Below are 17,630 nucleotides of genomic sequence, written 5' to 3'. Positions count from 1 at the left end.
TGAAGATTACTGACGACCATAGAATAATATAACACATGATAAAGATAAGATTTAATTTACATTGGTTCTTCAATAACATAAAAGCAATTAGAGAATTTCAAGGCCAGGAAAGAAAGAATCTTACAGCCAGACATATTATGTGAGATCATAAAACAAACAAACAAAAAAATCCTAATTATCAAAACAGAAACTTGAATATGTTATAATTATATAAAGAGAATATATGATTTTTCAAAAAATTTATGTGCTTGATTATTTATTTGTAAGCAGCTCAAAGGAATAAATGTATGATGCCCTCTTTGTGTGTTTCTTGAGCTGCAAAAGCAATAGAAACAAAGATCAATAAGACTATGTTAAATAGGTCTAGCGATACTCCTTGCCTATCAGTAGGTGTAAGATTGCACCAAAGTGATCAAACAAACCAGAGTAGAAGGCGAAAAACTTACGGGTCTTTGGGTTAAGATGAAGAACAAGAAAACTGAGTTCTTGAAGAAGAGTGTTGTTTAGAAGAGATTGACAGACATTTTGAGCTTGTTTTGTTTCCATTTAGGCAGTTTGTAGAACTCATTCTTTGTCATCTCAAACTTCTCCTTGAACTCTACTGAAGTCAAGTATGCCTGCAAAATACCAAGCTGAACTCATGAAACACAAACTTAATAAACGAATGTTATAATATGTGTTGAGAGTTTTGAAGAATCTGACCTCTCTTCTAGTGAGGTCGACATCTGAAACAGGATCCTCTGAGTCGGTTTTAAGGCGTTCATATGGGAAAGTAGGGAGGCTGCTCTCTTCTTCTGCTTCTTCTTCTTTTGAGTCTTCATTGATGCTGCTCATTGCTTCTTCCTCGTTTGTCTCTGATGTCGATTTTGGTGCTTCTGCTTGGTTTGTAGCTTCATAAATAAAAAATGATCAAAAAAGGGTAAGCTCAAGATCTCAACTTTATTCACCAAATTGATAGTTTGGGGTTCAAAAGTGGAGCTTTGTTTTTGCTACAGACCTTCTGAAGAACTGGGGCTAGTAGGTGGTTCTTGAGAAGTAGGAGTAGGTTTTTCAAAAAGCGCTGTACGGGCAGCTATAGCGGATTTAGGAGCTATCTTCGAGAGGTCTGGGGCATGAGATTTCGGGTAAAGCTTCCGGACCATTGGACTAACCATAGGTGGTGGAGTTGATTGGTTTCTTATATTTAGTTTCTCAAAGTTTGCTGCAAGTGCGTTGAAAGCTGGAGACCGTCCCCTCACGCGGGCCCTGTCTGGACTAAAAGTCATACTTCTGGACCGAGGCTGCGATTTGTCTGGAACGGTGGACCTGCTACTGTATGCAGGGACTCTCCTTTTAGGTTTCTGAGCAACAAAAGGACACAAGATCAAGACAGATCGAGATTGATTTTAGACAAATGTAACCAAATGAGTACAAGCTTTTACATCTAGAAGCGGCTTTCCTTTATTTGTCAGGATCGCAAGCTTTCTCTGGAAAGAGTCTCCATGCATCTGCAAGAAGCAGCTTTATCGCTTAGTACGAGTTAGCTCCATGAGGTGTGATTTTCAAAAGCAAATGTGAAGAGAGAGAGAAGTCCAACTCCAGATTTAGAAGAGTCCCAGGTGAAGAACCGAGTGAAAAATGGAGGTTCGTTTCCCTCTGTTACAATGTATATCGGTGTTTCACTTGCTAGATTCTCTAGGAGGAAATCATGCTTAAGAAAGTTCTGTTGATGAAGACAATAAAGCAGAGTGTTTATAAGAACAGTTTTCAGTTTAGTTAGTTAATCTAGTTGAATGGATCTTTAAGTACCTCTCCAATGTCCAAAGCTTGAGGTTTCTTCTTTGGGTCAACTTGTTGTCCCACCCAGACAAAGACCTCAGTGTGACAATCAAGTATGAAGATATCTTCAGTCATCAAATCATCTTGAGTGAAGTTGAAGATCTCTGTAGCCTATATGGTAATAGAAAGAAAGAAAGAAAGAAGAGTCTCAATTTTAGAACCTGAGAAGTGGGATCATAACATGAATGTGGCTTATGACTATTATGAAATCCATACTCTACCTTCAGACTTTCTGGTAAGATATCCACAGAGTATCACCGGACAACCAAACCAGCAAAAACCATCAAATAAAAGTTCAGAACAGTTATTGAAATGAGAAAAGTTGAAGTGTAAATCCCGGGAACGGATGTTGCAAAATGGTTTTACCGTTTGTATATGTGCAAGAAAAGAGATGAGGATCACTCTCTCCATCCCTTTTGATCTTTTGGCTCGGATATTCTGATTTGCCTCCTAATAATTCCCAAAACTGTTCAGACTCTGAGCCTTCCTTTTGTGCCTTAGTGGGTTCATTTGGCTGAACAAAACAGAAAAACCAAGAATCAGAGGTTCCACCATATGTGAGAAATGAGAGGTAAGTTCCGAAATGTAGAAACAAATATAATTAACAGATTACCTTAATCAAATCCAACATTCTTTCCATAAGTTCTTGATCTTCCGAGGAAGTAAGATTGCCACACCAAGTGAAAACAGTAGAATCACCGTGTAATATATAACAGTGCGAAGAATTTAGTCCTGCGGAAGCCTGTTGGAACCAGATACTTATTTGAATTACCAAGTATAAACTGATGAACAAGAAAGCTATTTGATTACGGTTTATAATACACATACCGCTTCTATCTGTATGGCTTGCATGTTCTCGGGTCCAGAACCTTGAACCCGAAACAGTGCAACACCTTCTGCTTCGTAAGTAGTATCAGGGATGTCGTTCTCAGCTATGTACTTTTTGAAAGCATCACTTACACCACCCTGAGACGAAGATAACTTTTTTTTTAGAGATTGTGATAAAGAGTACTTAAAAGAAAATCTGTAGGGAAAATAAAAATATTGGACCTTAAATGTGATGAAGCTTTGCATGATCACAAAAAACTGAATTGGCTCTTTTCCCTCATTAATGCGAGCCTGCATGGAATACGACATAATGTTATATCCATAACGTAAATCGACCTTAGCATCTATAACGGAAACAACAGGAAGAAGCACCTGAGCCGGCACAAACTTCATGGATTCAACCATCTTGTTTGCCAAAGAAATAGCAGATGCTCTGTCTTCCTATATAACTCATAATCAATGAGAACATATAGAGAGTAAGAAGGGTATATATATATATATATGTGTGTGTGTGTGTGTGAAGAAATTTACCTCAACGCTTTGCTTGCCAAACCAAGTACCCACTAGATGTTCCTCTCTGTCTTCTCCTGGGTATGAGTACTGGAGTATATAACAATCCCCGCTATAGAACTTTGATTGCTCTGCTGCTTCGAGAAGGATCTTTTCTTCACAATTGATTCGCCAGACCTGAATTTTTTTAAAGTTAGCAATCAAAACACTATGTTTTGGTTATGTCCACATATTCAAATACATTAATGACGGTATCAACTAAGACATCGTCACTACCTGGAGATTTCCTGTACCATCAATGTATGGCTTCGGTTCGTCTTTAGAAGAAGAAGAAGAAGTCTTAACCAGGCCTTGAACGTTAACTCCTTGCCGCTGCAAAAGAGCTGGTGAAAGAACAAAAAGAGAATAAGTATCTCATAATTGAAAGTCTAAAAATTTCAGTAATGATCAATGTGGATAGTATCAGTATACTCAACCTGCGACTTTGCCTCTGCCTTGTTGGGGCTCAGCTATGGTACTTGAAGCCGGCCATGAATCAAACTTAGATCGGAACATCACTGTTTCATACCCTTCCATCACACTGACCAGGTTTGATTTTGGCGGTTCAGACGAACGGAAAAATTCCTGAAAAAATGAAAATTAATAATATGACAGTGAACATTAAGAAACAAATCAAAACAAGACTTTTGTTTCAGTGCATGAGGAGATATTTACTTCTGCAGCTTCAGTTGCGCTCTTTCTTTGGTCGATTGAAGTACTTCGTCCCTTCCAAACGAACAATTCAAGACCGCAATCGAGAATATAACATTTGTTAGTGTCCAGAAGCTCTTTCGTCAAACACTCAGCCTCTACGGCATCTGTCTGTCCCTTCTCGACACTTGAAAGACCAAACATGTCTCAAGTCAGAACATAATCATCTTGCTGCAGTAATTAGTCAATTATTAGGGAGCCTCTATTAAAGTAAAAGGTGTTCTACCTGAAAAGTTTGATACCATCAGATGCAGCGGTTTCGTCATCATTGACTGCTGGTTTCTTAGGAAGCGGAGCAAACCCACCAAACAAGCCCCAAAACTCTCCAGCTTCAGCATCAGCCATCATCCTCCCATCCTCTACAACAAAAGGAAAGCCATTAAACTCAATATAGTTGGTATAATCTTAGCCTTCATTGTTTTTTACGGTTTAGTTCACTTACCAACAGCTGCGATATCGCACTTTCCATCATGGTAAGTGTCTTTAATGTACTGAACAACCTCAAGAGCTTTTGCTCTTTCTTGAATACTCGACTTGGAACCACTGAATTGAAAAATTTTAGACTCTGTATCAAGAATAAAAACGTCTTCGTGGTTGAGAGTCGATCGAACAAACGGAACCTGTGAATAAGAAAATCAATGCAAACCAAGATGAAACATAAAGAACCAGTTGAGAGAAAAGACATTTCAAGATATGCTAATTAACTTGCCTCTTTAACACGGACGACATGTTTGCCTTTGCAGATATACAGACGCGTCTGATGCTCCTCGGGCTTTACATGGTTGAACCCTGAAGCAACTCCACCTTCTTGAGGTATTATGCAAGGTTTGAAGTAGGAAAGAAACTTCTCGGTTTCGTGACCCTGTACTTCTCGGTACTGAACAGCACGTCCACCTAATGCTGAATCTAATTCAACAGTCATGACGGCTACAGCACCTGCTTCATCCTATTTTCATCAACACAACACCATGGTTCTTATTTGTCGAAGAATATACAAAAAAGAAAACAAAAGACTAGAGAATATGAAGAGACTGTACCTGGCTGGAATCTTTACCGAGCCAGTAGTGAATATCATGATGCAAAGAACCGCTTCTTGACGCTGTGGTCTGGCATGAGATAGTTAGATAAGAAGGTATAAGACACTATTAAGAACTATATATCAATAAACCAAAGAAGGAACATGAAAAAACTACTGACCTTTAAGACTATATAGGAATCCCCGGTGAAAAATTTCCCATGAGACTCTTGTGGAACAGTGACAGGTTTGAAGTTCTCGATGCGCCATATTTCAATCCCGCTGTGTAAACAATTTGCCAAAAATAAAGTCCAGATGAATCACAAGCTACGCAGCAAGGACTACAATAAAAACAATAAAAACAATAAAAAGTGAAAGAAGGTTACGATTTCTGGCCAGCTCCTTGAAGAGCCTGATCTAAATCTCTCATGGAAAACGTCATTCTGGTTTTTGCAAATCTTTAAACTCTCCCCAAGCTTCTTAAATTTCAAGAAACAAACCAAACCTGCAAAGATTATTAACAAGTATCAATTGACACTTTACCAGAAACTCAGGAGGAAGGTGTAAATGAAGATTTTTTAAAAAGAAACAAGAGGTTCTTCTCAATATCTCAATGAGCGTAACAAGCACATAATATATTATATAATCTACACAATGTACTTGAAACAAAAGAACCGATGTTTGGTTACAATGTAGGTACTAAAATCGCAGAAACTTCCATTGTAATTGAAATATGAATCTTCTATCGATTCATATTTTTTCTGAAACACCAACATTTTACTCAACCAAAACATAAAAAAGGAAATCGTGATCCTCAAAAAAAGATGCGAATTTCAGACAAGAACAGAGGAGATTCACCAGAAAAAACCAACAAAAGCAAGAACAAAAATCCTCACAAACCCGTTAGGATAATTCAATATAGAACAAGTAGATTCATACCAGAGAAATTCAACCAGGTTGGAAAGAAAAGTAAATTGTTTTAAGGCAAAACCACATGCAAGCTCTAATGGGAGGAATCAGAGGCAGGGGAGAAATCACAAATGCAAACAAAGTTTCTTGTGAAAACCATCGGAGAAAAAACGAATGAGCTCTACGATTATAAGAAAATACACAAACACACATGCATGACGCTGATACATAATAATGGGACTTTTGAAAAAAAAAAACAGGAACAAAGGAAATACCTTTTACAGATTTTTGTCAAGAATAATAACGTATAATGCTGCGTTCATAGTTGTAAAATTCTCTTGGGGGAAAAAACTGGTAAAAGGGAAAAGAAAAATGTGATGATCCGAGAAAATTATAAACGAACTTTGTGGTAATTGAAGACTTCCCGCTTTTTCAGGTTTACACTTCGAAAATAACGGGAATAGAAGAGAGAAGAAGATGATAAAAAAAAAATGGCTAATCCAATTTTTAGTTATAATTAAATGAAATGAAATGTATAATCCCAATATAATTACTTCTCTTTTCAGTCAAAATAAAAATAAAAATAAAAATCGTCAGCTCAATTAACAAAACGGACTAACGAGTTCGTCTCCTCGACGCACCGCACAATAACCTCCGTCGCATTCGCAGGTAATTTTGTTTCTCTTTCTCCTCCATCTTTCCTCCAACGAATTCGTCTTACTCAGTCGTGGATCCAAACAATTCCGGTCATAATCGTAGCCTTGAACGGCGGTTTTCGCGGCAGTGGAATCCGAGTCTCGCTCTCTCATTCCTAAGATGTATCGATTACTCTCTTCAAACATCGAATTAGGGTTTTGTTTATGTTATCTGATCAGACATCAGAGTTTAGGATCCTTTGGATTCTAATTTTTTCCGATCATCACAATTTGTCAATTTCTACTTTCCCGATGAGTTTTAAAATTGGACCCACTCAAAATTCAATTTATCGGATAAGCAAACCAACCCAAAATTAATATGAACCGGGATCATAACATAATGGGCCTTTTCAGCACTGAATTAAAAGCCCAATTCGTACTATGTGGAGAGAGGAGAGAACAATAACAAAAAAACTCACCGTTCCTTCGTCCTCCGTCAAACTTTTTGGTCGGTTCCCGGCACCGACGTGTCTGGCAAGAACAACACGTGTGATACATCACTCGATCTCAGAGCTGTGAGTCGATAAAATTTGGGTTTTAAAACTATACTATTCCTCATTGTTATGGCTTTCGTTAATTCTGGAGTTTACTACTTCATTCTTCGAGCTTAAGTTTTAAGGGTAGATTAAATTAGGGTCTCGGTTTCCTTTCCGGTGAGTCGGTGGATTCATAGAACAGCTCAAAAGATTCTTCTTCAGTTTCATGATTCCTGTAGTTAGAAAAAAAAAAACTTTGAATCTCAACGAAATAATTTTTATTTTCTGAAAATTTTGATGTGATTGGAACATTTTTTGTCTTCTCTGTTTTAATCTTTAGTAGGTGATGAAGTGGTCTAACCATCTAAAATTTGTGGGGATTTGGTTGTAGGAACAGAGTTTGGAGTAGACGACTATAATTTCTGTTTCTATTGAGAGCTATGGCACTACGATCAGTAAGCAGGAGGCTCGGGAGCAGAATTTTGAATCAACGTTCCTTTGTTGCTTCGCTTCACTCTCATGCCACAAGTTTCGGTAACATTCTTGTGGATGACTTTCACAATTCAAGATCATCTGTTTTGATGCTATACGAAATGCTTTGTTTTCTATTATATGGCTTCTTCTTGAGTTTCTACTGTGTGAGTTTAACTTCAATGTTTTAATTTCAGGGTTTCAAGAAGTAAAGGAAGAAGAGAAAAGCAAATTGGTTGGTAATGTATTCACCAATGTAGCTTCGAGTTATGATATTATGAATGATGTGATGAGTGGTGGTTTGCATAGGCTATGGAAGGAAAGGTTAGACTCCGTGACACGTTTATCACTAGTGTTATGAATTGCTCTTGTGTAAAAATTGACACTTTTGTTGGTCTTGTGATTTCAGACTCGTTGGGAAGCTAAGTCCATTTGCAGGGATGAAGCATCTTGATGTGGCCGGAGGAACAGGTTAGTCAAATCAATTTTAAACATGGAATTTTGCTGTCTCTGATCATGAGTCCATACATGTTATTATTGAAAATGTTTTAGGCTCTTTGTTATAGATATTGGTTGTAATATGCAGGTGATGTTGCTTTTAGGATCTATGATGCTGTTTACAGTGTCAAACGAAGAGCATTGCAGAAAGTTGATGAGGCTTCTCTTGAGGAAACTCAGATATACGTATGTGACATTAATCCTAACATGTTAAACGTTGGGAAACAACGAGCTGCTGAGAGAGGTGAAAGATCAGATGTTTGTTTGTGCAACAAATTTGTATCCTCTGTTATTCCTTTATGTTTTTTTTCTATGTATGTGTGAGCTCAGGCTTCATTTACTATCTTGAATAGGTCTAAGAGATAACAAGTCACTCGTATGGGTCGAAGGAGATGCAGAGGCCTTGAGTTTCGATGACAATTCAATGGATGGATACACCATTGCATTTGGAATAAGGAATGTCACACACATCGAAAAGGCTCTAGCTGAGGCTTATAGGTACCTATTACAAATTACTTACACCCTCTTCTATTCGGGTATATTTTCATGTGTCAGCGTTTTGTGTATAGTATTCTAAAACTCTTCCCATTGTTAGGGTACTCAAACGGGGAGGAAGATTTTTGTGCCTTGAGCTCAGCCATGTAGAAATTCCGGTTTTCAAAAATCTGTAAGTTTTGATGATTAGACATGTTGTGGAAGTAAGTCCCTAAGTCTTTTTTGTTTCGATGATAATCTCACTTTGTTTCTTGTGTTGCAGATACGATTTGTATTCTTTCCAGGTCATTCCAAACTTAGGGGAACTAATCGCCGGGGACAGGGAATCTTATCAGTACTTGGTTGAGAGCGTTCGTCGGTTTCCCCCTCAGGTTCAAACATTCAACCTTTTGTTACCTTTGTTGAAAATTTGGTATACAATATACACAATTTTTAGATTAGTTTTCCTGTGTTTTCGTGATTTTGCTGCATGGCTTCTTCAAGACCATTAGTAATAAATGTCATGGCCGAATCTTTCAATTGAAGGTTGTGTTAGATTCATGTAAGATAACTTTTAAGTTTTAACTTGTGGACTTCGTCAAAACCATTAGTAACAACAACTTGCCGTGATCAATACCATAGCTTAAGGTTGTGTTAGATTCCTGTAAGAAGATCAGTTTTAAGTTATGATAGCTATGATTATATGAGCATCGTGTGTGTGATCAGGTGATGTCTAGTCTATAAGACGTTTTTTTAGTCGGAAGCATGTTTTGTAATCACTAGATGCATGAAATGAGTGCAGGAGCGATTTGCATCAATGATCGCAGATGCAGGATTTGAGAAGGTGGAGTACGAGAACCTTGTTGGTGGAGTTGTCGCCATTCACTCTGCCATAAAGCTCTGACTTTTTTTTTCCTTCTCTTTTGCTTCAGCTGTTTCAAAACCCAAACTGTAAAAGTTGGTAGGTAAAATAAGGCTCTGCTTAAGAGCTTACTACTTAACTGTTGATTCCCACTATTTTTGAGGAAATTTTGTTGATTTTATCTGATTACTTGTTGTATTACTACATGTATAAGTATAACAATCAAAATGGGGTATTTGTCTCAATTCAAATTAAACTGAAACACAAACCCACAATACTAGAAAGGACCTGCTTTCCAAGTACATACGTTTCATTTCATCATATATCATGGAGAAAAGCTATGAGGGCTCTTTATGTAAATAATTCAAATGTAAGACATATACCTCTCATGAAAAGCTTGTTTAAGTAAATTTTCTTGATGTAAATGCAGAGAGAACTAGAAGATCTGAAACTCGTACTCTTCGATGGTTGTTAGTTGTTACCATTTATTGAGAAACAGAAACCTTCGTATACTTCTTAAGTTAAACAAGTGTGGCATGTTTGATTTTTTGACCCAGAAAAACAGAAAATATGCATAATTTGATTTTAAGCATAAATAACGCAAACTAAAATACATAGCACGAGTAATGATAAACACAAGTTTTTGTCGATAACGATAAGACTAATAGCTGTAGAAATGAAGTGTGGCATGCATATTTTTGAGTTACTACTATGAGTCTATTAATTACGCTTCCAATTTTTAAAATGGGCTTTGTGTCAGGCCCATCTTCTATAAGCCCGGACTTATTTTAGGGTTCTCACTGCGTCGTGAAATCAAATCATATATAAACAAAATTACGCATTTTTGCCATGAGACTTTAGTTTTTTTCACAGTTGAGAAATCTCGCCGCCGTTTGAAGAAAGAAGAAGAGATGGGAGTTTTCTCATTCGTGTGCAAAAGCAAAGGCGGAGAATGGACCGCAAAGCAACACGAAGGAGATCTTGAAGCTTCAGCTTCTTCCACCTACGATCTCCAGCGCAAGCTTGTTCAGACTGCTCTCTCCGCCGATTCATCTGGCGGCGTTCAGTCTTCTTTCTCTCTTGTCTCTCCTACCTCCGCCGTCTTCGTGGTATCTCTCAGTCTCATCTCTTTCATTTCTGGATCGTGATAAAGTTGTGTGTTTACTCGTAGATAGCTAGATCTTATAGATTTAGCTCGAATCTAGTGATGCTTGTGATCACTTAATTTTGTTGCGATCATAATTTGTTTAGCTAACTAGTTGTGATAGAATCTTCAATTATGATTCCATTGGTGAAGAAGAATCTGAAAATTTGATTTGTATTTTAATGTATATTGTTTTTTAGCTACATTGTATTGTGTGTGTCATTTTGCTCTAATCTCATTTTCAATTTGGTGAAGCATACATGATACTTGTTTCATTGTTGAATTGTATGATGAGTTGTTGAAATGAATGATACGAAGCTTAATTATTGAAATGTATGATACACATTTATCGAAACTCATTTTTTCTATTGTTTGTGTTATATGAGTAGGTGGTCATTGGTGGTGGTGGTGGTGGAGGATTTGCTGCCGGAGGAGGTGCAGCTGCTGGAGGTGGTGGTGGTGGTGAGGCTGCCGCAGCCACAAAGGAGGAAGAGAAGAAGAAGGAAGAATCTGAAGAGGAAGAGGGAGACTTTGGATTTGATCTCTTTGGTTAAGAGACCTAAAACAACTTTGTTAGTGTTCTGAGGTTTTTCTATCTCAATTTTCTTTTTGTTTTCTGATATTTTCGAGACTATAATGTAATGTCAGAAATATATGTTTGTTTCTGGTTTCAGCTTTTCTTCTGCAAAAACTTATAGTTTAAATCCATAATTTTTTGTCATTTTTGGTCAATTTGTTAAATTGTGATTGCTTATATAATCATCTTATTCTCTATTGTTTCTGGTGGTAGTGTTTTCTGGCTTCTGGTCTATTTGGTGTAAGAAAAAGTTTAATGTTTTACCTCTTTGTGAAGACAAATTTGGTGTTACTTTGAATTTTTGTTTGCCAAAAGTATAGTGTACGTGAGTGGTTGATAATGCCGTCAACTACTAAACACAATATTGACTGAAAAATTGATAAGGCAAACACAAATTACAATATGCATTTCGAGCAGAGAGCAAGAAAAATGTTGAGTACACACACGTTTAAATATCGAAAACAGTAATGATGTTCAGAATTTATTTTAATGACAAAACTTTTAAAACGCTCTAACTAGCGTTTAGGTATCATAACAAAACTAGAAACGCGTCCTGCGTTTTCTACTGGTGAACTTGGAGTCAGCAGGAACATTTTTTCCTTTTCTTCTACTTTGCTCTTTCTTCCTCAGAACCCATTCTCTTCCTTTCACTTTCGTGTTCGTTCTCTGCCTTTTCCTTGGCCTATTCCTATCTGATACACCCACCTTTATGCAAACAAACAAAGAAAAAAAAACCGAGAATTGTAAATGAGAATTCGATATAGCGATATGTTAGAAGACAGTAATGAGATTCCGAGTAGCCCTATAGCTTTACCTCTTCACTCTCTTCATCGTCGCTGTTGTCATCTTCTGAGCAACTCTCATCATACTCATTTTTACTGGTCTGAATACTCGTCTGAACAGTGCCACATGTGAGGACCAAGAACTCTTTTCTTTTCTTAGTACTGCATAAGAGAGAATGCATGTATTTAAAAGTGATTCAGCGGTCAAATGTGTGAACCCAAACAACAAAAAACAGCTTCTAGATGAAACAGACGTGGCATTAGAGTTCTGAGAAGCTCATAAGTCCACAACACCTACTTATTTTCTTAACTGTAGAAGAATGATCTTATCAATGGAATTGGCAACACATACCTGTGTGGATAGTCAACAACAAGTCCACCGCCAAATCCAGCTTGTAAGGCCTGGCGAAGAATCAATTCACGCTGAGCAATATTTTCAGGGTACACTTGAAAAACTGCTCTTGCTCCTCTTGATAAGCAGCGGTATAGTGAACCAAAGAAAGCCCTTATAAAATTGATAGGTAAAATATCAGTTTTGTAACACATTTTTCTAATTAATTCATCTATAGTATAATGATTTACACCTACTTTAGCCTCAAACGAGGTTCATGCGATGACTTATCCGCATTGCATAACCACTGAATCATGAAAAAAAAGAGAGCTGATTAAACAACAAATTCTAAAAATGCAGTCGATGAGATTCAAAAATATGGTCAATGTAGCATATATGTTATACAGAATGGTAACACCTGGATGAGCAACATAAGTCAATGATAAGTGAGACGTAAAACCTGAACAGCCGATATACTGATGGCTCCGTCAATAACTCCAGAACGAAGACCTAAGCCCTGGTCGTGGTAACACATGTATAAGCAATTAATAATGTGAAGCTATATACCGTATAAACCAATAGCCACACATAAATTTAAGGGAGAGGGATAAAGTGAAGTTATAATATACCTGCCCCATGTCACCAAGTAAAAGATCACCCTCAACTTCTCGCTCCACAGCAACATCTACATCGTTGTTAAAGATAGAATGGGCTTAGATCACAAGAGACAGAGAATGATAAGTAACCCTTCAAAAAGAATGGAGCTTACGAAGCATTGAGGCTGAAATGTCTAAACCAATCCAATGATGCCCGTCTTCAGAAAGTGTTTCTCCACTCAATCCAGATCCACAACCTGAACCGCAATAGAGATTAGTAATTATCGAGATAACCAAAGCTAAACAACTAAGTTTTGTACTCAGTCATCGAGATACTAAACTAACTGATGATCGAAAAATATGAAAACTTTAGAAAAGAATTTCAATCAAACATGTTTATATATGTGCATTGAACTACAATATTCAAATAAAAGGAATCATACAACAACATTGACTAAACTAATTTCTAGGAAACGAGCAGAAAAATTAACATTTCTCATCATCAGTAAATTAAAAGGATGTTTTTTTTACCAATGTCGAGTAAGAATCTAGGAACACCATCCTCGGGTAAAGCCAGAAGCTCCAAAGCTCTCTCTGATAACTTCGCCTGTAAAAGATAAAATTTTAAGCAAAAGTGCTATATTCAGGAGAAAGAAAAAAAAATTCGGGGAAACAATTGGAAAACCTGAATTTCGACGATACGAGAGGAAGAAGTATACTTCCGAGCTTCGGTATCGTCATAGAATATCTCCGGCGGTGCGAGTAACTCAGGTCGATTTGACATAATTAGCGTCTAGAGCAAAACGATTCTGTAGCAGAGGAGGAAGAAGAAGAAACGAACGGCGTTGAAGGTTTCTTTTAGGGTTTAGAGCCCAAAACAAAAATAAAAACGATGTTTGTTAACCGGTTGTGGTCCACCGGTTAACCAACAAGATCAGTGAATTTTTCCGATTTTTCGGTTTGGTTTGTTGCTCTAGCCTTACTGTCTTGGGCCTTAGCTTAACAGTGAAACTGAGCCAAAACTTCTTAAAGCAACGGGCCAATAACTAACAAAAATTGAATTTCTTTTTTTTGGTAGGCACAAAAATTGAATTTCTTATTTTTGGCATTCAATTATTTGTTTAGTTAGTCCCAGAATAATTTAAGCTGTTTTTTTTTTTGTGCACTATAATTTAAGCTTTATGAGTGAAATTATGTCCATAGAGACAAGTGATCCGGTTAGTAATTAAATCGTCATTTCCAAATTTAACTTTTAGATTATTATTTTTTTGTGAAAAACAAAAAAATTACGGAGAAGAAAAGCCTCCAAAGCATAAAAGATAGGAAAAAAATTTTAAGATTTGTTTTTTCTTACTACATAGTAATTATTATCAACAAAAATAAAATAAAAATTATGCGTGCATATACCTTTCTATCTCTAGTTTCTTCTGATTCCACCATGATTGGAAAAATCGACTGGTGTTGAGGGGTTTGTTTATATACATCTCAGAAGAAGATAATTAAAACAGTTTTAGACCTTTTTCTTTTTTAAGAAGAAAATGGTGTAAACACACTCGTTCATCGATTTCTTTATTTCTAAGCAAAGAGAGAGAAAACAAATCGAGGATCTGAATCGTCAAACACTTTACTTTGTTTTGTATGTTCTTCATTACAACACATTAATATACTTATTCCAAAAGCAAACAAAATCCAACACTGTCTCGTTATCTTTCTCTTCACTCTTTGATATAAAGAAGGATCATCAAAGCTTTCATTTTGAGATCTGGGCTCAGACAAAGATTCTTTTTTTTTTATTCTCTCCCCAGCTCCAAATTCTCAGGTAACTGTAATAATAACTCTCTTCACTGATTAAATGCATTTGGTCCACTCTTCATTACAATTTCTGTAAAAAAATCGAATCTGATAGAGTTTTGCTTATTAATTCAGATTTTGGTTTTGCAGTGAAGCATAATTGCTCTCGTACGTGGGGGTGAGTATCTTTCTCAATCACAAGAACAACGTGAATTTCTTTTCTCCTTTAAATTAGGTTTTCTTTTCTTTAAATCCGTTGATTTTGATTCACCAAACGTGTGGGAGACTTCGAATTATACTCCCTTGTTTCTCAAGAGTGTTGGTAAGTGACAAAGATTCAAGCTTTAATGTTCTTTGATTGGAATTTTTTCAGGTTTTGCTCAATGTAAAGAAGTTAAAGATTCAAACTTTTTTTTCACAATGGGAGAGAATCTGCATTTGTCTCCACGACACCGATCTTCTCTAAAGAAGCCATTGTTGATTGTTTTGTTAGTCTGTATCACAAGTGTGCTTTTGGTGATCACTTACATGTATCCACAACACAACAACAGTAAGAGCTCTGCTTGTGCGGGTTTGTCTAGTAGAGGCTGTCAAGCTGCGCTCTCTGGATGGCTTCCTGTTCATGTCAGGAAATTCACTGATGAAGAAGTAGCAGCTCGAGTTGTGATCAAAGATATACTGAGACTACCTCCTGCTCTAACCGCTAAATCGAAAATCGCTTTTATGTTTTTGACTCCTGGTACTTTGCCATTTGAGAAGCTTTGGGATAAGTTTTTCCAGGTTGGAACAAGTTCCGAGACATTTCTTGATTTTATTTGATTGCTGTGTTATGGTATTTGACGGTTTTGCTCTGTATTGTGAAGGGTCAAGAAGGAAGATTCTCTATTTACATCCACCCTTCCAGGTTACGACCAGTTCACATTAGCCGTCACTTTTCAGACCGTGAAATTCATAGTGATCATGTCACTTGGGGAAGGATTTCTATGGTTGATGCTGAGAGACGGCTTCTAGCAAATGCTCTTGAAGATCCTGATAACCAGCACTTTGTTCTTCTTTCAGAAAGGTTATTTCATAAACTTATTGAATTTGCACAAAGTCATTACTTTAATTTCCAGCTACGTTCTGTTTACTTGATGTATCTCTTTTAATGTTGCAGTTGTATACCGTTGCATACATTTGACTACACCTATCGATATTTGATGCACGCAAATGTCAGCTTCATTGATAGGTAAATAAATGACTCTCAGAAACTTTGTGTATCTATTCTTTCTATTGCTAAATTTGACTTCTCCATTAATATTCACCAATACTTGTTTCTCTCTCTCAAGTTTTGAGGATCTTGGTCCTCATGGGACTGGCAGACACATGGATCACATGTTACCTGAGATCCCAAGGCAAGATTTCAGAAAGGGTGCACAGGTGAAAAACTGTTAACTTAATCTCTCAGTTGTGGATTGTTCTTAAGTTGTTGCTTCTCTAAGTCTGTTTGGTAATGGTATTGTTGAAATTACGTAAATGTGTAATTCCCACTTTTCTCTTCTGGTGGTAGTGGTTCACAATGAAGCGTCAACACGCTGTAATAGTGATGGCTGATGGTCTCTACTACTCGAAATTCCGGGAGTATTGCAGAGTAAGTTCGGTATTCCTTTATACCAAAGTTTTTGTTTGCATGTTACAGCCTACCATATATGACTGAGTTCCGTTGTAAGAAATTGTTCATAAAGACACCAAGCTTTGGTTCATCTCAAGCATATCTCTTTTGCTAATATCAAGAGTCCTCAGGGTTTTCAAAAACTTGAGAAAAGTTTCAGTTTTGTCTTACTCTGATTCTGATTTGAAAATCCTCAGCCTGGAGTAGAAGCAAACAAGAACTGCATCGCGGATGAACATTACCTGCCAACATTCTTTCATGTGAGGAGATTATAACAACTTTCTCTCTTTTAAAAGCTTTCACTGTGATTCTTGTCCCTTAATGAAATCTTTGTTCCTTAAAGATGCTTGATCCTGGAGGAATCTCGAACTGGTCAGTCACATATGTTGATTGGTCTGAGCGTAGATGGCATCCAAAGACATATAGAGCACGCGATGTCTCACTCAAGCTCTTGAAAAATATCACGGTAATGTTACAACACTTTATTCAACACATCAATCAAGCTCGTATGCTATCACAGAGTAAAGCAGGATCATCATCCGGTTTATCCTGTTAGCCCAACCAGATGGTTGTTACTAGTCACTTAGAAGTGGTTAACTAAATATTTTCCTTCCATTGTTTATTGCAGTCTGACGACATGAGTGTACATGTAACAAGCGTTGGCAAGGTACATTACTCGTTTACTGCATTAGAAAACACTCCAAAATGTGAAATGCTTTTCTTGATTTATCTTCTGCGTTTTTCTTATCTTAGCGCGGAGAAGAGCTGCGTTGGCCTTGTACATGGAAGGGAATTAGACGACCATGTTATCTATTTGCAAGGAAGCTTCACTCAGATGCTCTTTACAAACTGGTCAGACTCTTTCCAAATTACACAAGCACAGTGGTCTAAGCCAGAGACAAATTCTTGAAACTAAACCATACGATTCTTGAAACCGGAACTAAACACTTCCAGATATGCCGAGATTGGATCGCAATTTACTGTAAATTTTTGCTTTCTCTTGCTGAGATTTAGTGTCTCTTTACATGGTACTCTACTTTTATTAAGGTTTAGTATAAGAAGAAAGTTAGAAGCAGAAATTTTTTGGTCAAGGAGAGATTTGGTTATCGTGATTTTAGCCATTGTTCGGTTAGTGTTAAGCGGTATATGTTGTTGTAAAAGCTATAAGTAGTTTAGCACAACGGGTTAAGAATTTTGGCTGTGTTCAGTTCTTTGACATCTAAACATAATGATACCAATATGAAAAATACTTTTTGCTCGTAGTAAAAAATATATATATGTTCTTTGACAAATGTTAAAATTGATTTAGTTTACAATTATTTTCTTAATGTCCGGCTTTCAAGCCCGTAACGTAAAACAGAATTGAACGTCGGTGCCGTCATAGTGACAACACCAGTGACTGACTTATGAACCTTATTGTTTTTGGATTTTTTTTCCCTGAATTCAAGCGTC

At 36.9% G+C, this 17,630-nt stretch overlaps 5 protein-coding genes across 15 annotated transcripts; 3 read left to right on the top strand and 2 right to left on the bottom strand.

Annotated features, from left to right (window-relative positions):
• Window positions 1–11: 11 nt before the first annotated feature.
• VLN5 (actin filament bundling protein P-115-ABP protein) lies at window positions 12–6,101 on the bottom strand (the record flags this gene model as incomplete). 2 transcript variants are annotated; one of them, NM_001345257.1, is made up of 24 exons in its annotated part: window positions 12–315; window positions 447–617; window positions 703–890; window positions 998–1,340; window positions 1,422–1,487; window positions 1,577–1,702; window positions 1,789–1,929; window positions 2,040–2,050; window positions 2,185–2,332; window positions 2,432–2,560; window positions 2,647–2,784; window positions 2,869–2,937; window positions 3,019–3,087; window positions 3,178–3,333; window positions 3,433–3,539; window positions 3,633–3,780; window positions 3,871–4,033; window positions 4,133–4,265; window positions 4,349–4,526; window positions 4,616–4,852; window positions 4,944–5,012; window positions 5,104–5,203; window positions 5,308–5,426; window positions 5,861–6,101. In NM_001345257.1, the coding sequence occupies 22 exons, from the start codon at window positions 5,361–5,363 to the stop codon at window positions 504–506; spliced, it is 2,889 nt and encodes a 962-aa protein (NP_001332290.1). In that variant the 3' UTR covers window positions 12–315; window positions 447–503. The 2 variants fall into 2 exon arrangements, with proteins under 2 accessions (NP_001332290.1, NP_001318818.1); NM_001345256.1 differs by lacking the exon at window positions 5,861–6,101 and having other exon boundaries at window positions 25–315; window positions 5,308–5,363.
• Window positions 6,102–6,913: 812 nt separating this feature from the next.
• AT5G57300 (S-adenosyl-L-methionine-dependent methyltransferases superfamily protein) lies at window positions 6,914–9,590 on the top strand. Of its 4 annotated transcripts, none has more exons than NM_001203629.1 (9): window positions 6,914–7,040; window positions 7,399–7,535; window positions 7,670–7,796; window positions 7,882–7,943; window positions 8,059–8,214; window positions 8,324–8,468; window positions 8,566–8,637; window positions 8,728–8,836; window positions 9,247–9,576. In NM_001203629.1, exons 2-9 carry the CDS (start codon window positions 7,442–7,444, stop codon window positions 9,346–9,348), a joined length of 867 nt encoding a protein of 288 aa, NP_001190558.1. In that variant the 5' UTR covers window positions 6,914–7,040; window positions 7,399–7,441; the 3' UTR covers window positions 9,349–9,576. The 4 variants fall into 4 exon arrangements, with proteins under 4 accessions (NP_001190558.1, NP_200540.1, NP_001078760.1 ...); NM_125112.5 differs by having other exon boundaries at window positions 6,963–7,040; window positions 7,393–7,535; window positions 9,247–9,590; NM_001085291.3 differs by lacking the exon at window positions 6,914–7,040 and adding an exon at window positions 7,051–7,178 and having other exon boundaries at window positions 7,393–7,535; window positions 9,247–9,569.
• Window positions 9,591–10,091: 501 nt separating this feature from the next.
• Window positions 10,092–11,357, top strand: AT5G57290 (60S acidic ribosomal protein family). 3 transcript variants are annotated; one of them, NM_001125978.2, is made up of 3 exons: window positions 10,127–10,415; window positions 10,840–10,885; window positions 10,939–11,251. In NM_001125978.2, exons 1-3 carry the CDS (start codon window positions 10,218–10,220, stop codon window positions 10,962–10,964), a joined length of 270 nt encoding a protein of 89 aa, NP_001119450.2. In that variant the 5' UTR covers window positions 10,127–10,217; the 3' UTR covers window positions 10,965–11,251. The 3 variants fall into 3 exon arrangements, with proteins under 3 accessions (NP_200539.1, NP_001119450.2, NP_001119451.1); NM_125111.5 differs by having other exon boundaries at window positions 10,092–10,415; window positions 10,840–11,357; NM_001125979.1 differs by having other exon boundaries at window positions 10,127–10,412; window positions 10,840–11,251.
• Window positions 11,358–11,389: 32 nt separating this feature from the next.
• On the bottom strand, window positions 11,390–13,676 carry RID2 (S-adenosyl-L-methionine-dependent methyltransferases superfamily protein). Its single transcript, NM_125110.6, has 9 exons — window positions 13,422–13,676; window positions 13,268–13,343; window positions 12,910–12,993; window positions 12,770–12,825; window positions 12,601–12,657; window positions 12,398–12,447; window positions 12,162–12,314; window positions 11,842–11,971; window positions 11,390–11,732 (listed from the first exon to the last, which is right to left on the bottom strand). Exons 1-9 carry the CDS (start codon window positions 13,518–13,520, stop codon window positions 11,568–11,570), a joined length of 870 nt encoding a protein of 289 aa, NP_200538.1. The 5' UTR covers window positions 13,521–13,676; the 3' UTR covers window positions 11,390–11,567.
• Window positions 13,677–14,144: 468 nt separating this feature from the next.
• On the top strand, window positions 14,145–17,462 carry AT5G57270 (Core-2/I-branching beta-1,6-N-acetylglucosaminyltransferase family protein). 5 transcript variants are annotated; one of them, NM_001345254.1, is made up of 11 exons: window positions 14,145–14,555; window positions 14,663–14,735; window positions 14,901–15,307; window positions 15,391–15,590; window positions 15,684–15,755; window positions 15,856–15,946; window positions 16,077–16,157; window positions 16,376–16,438; window positions 16,522–16,644; window positions 16,807–16,845; window positions 16,932–17,449. In NM_001345254.1, the coding sequence occupies exons 3-11, from the start codon at window positions 14,948–14,950 to the stop codon at window positions 17,067–17,069; spliced, it is 1,167 nt and encodes a 388-aa protein (NP_001331456.1). In that variant the 5' UTR covers window positions 14,145–14,555; window positions 14,663–14,735; window positions 14,901–14,947; the 3' UTR covers window positions 17,070–17,449. The 5 variants fall into 5 exon arrangements, with proteins under 5 accessions (NP_001331456.1, NP_200537.2, NP_001331455.1 ...); NM_125109.5 differs by having other exon boundaries at window positions 14,154–14,555; window positions 14,678–14,705; window positions 16,932–17,462; NM_001345253.1 differs by having other exon boundaries at window positions 14,154–14,555; window positions 14,678–14,735; window positions 16,932–17,462.
• The last annotated feature ends 168 nt before the right edge of the window (window positions 17,463–17,630 follow it).

The sequence above is a fragment of the Arabidopsis thaliana genome, chromosome 5, assembly GCF_000001735.4.
Source record: "Arabidopsis thaliana chromosome 5, partial sequence".
Classification (NCBI taxonomy): Eukaryota; Viridiplantae; Streptophyta; class Magnoliopsida; order Brassicales; family Brassicaceae; genus Arabidopsis; species Arabidopsis thaliana.
The sequence above is the reverse complement of the archived record's forward strand: the minus strand, read 5'-3'. Positions and strand labels throughout refer to the sequence as shown.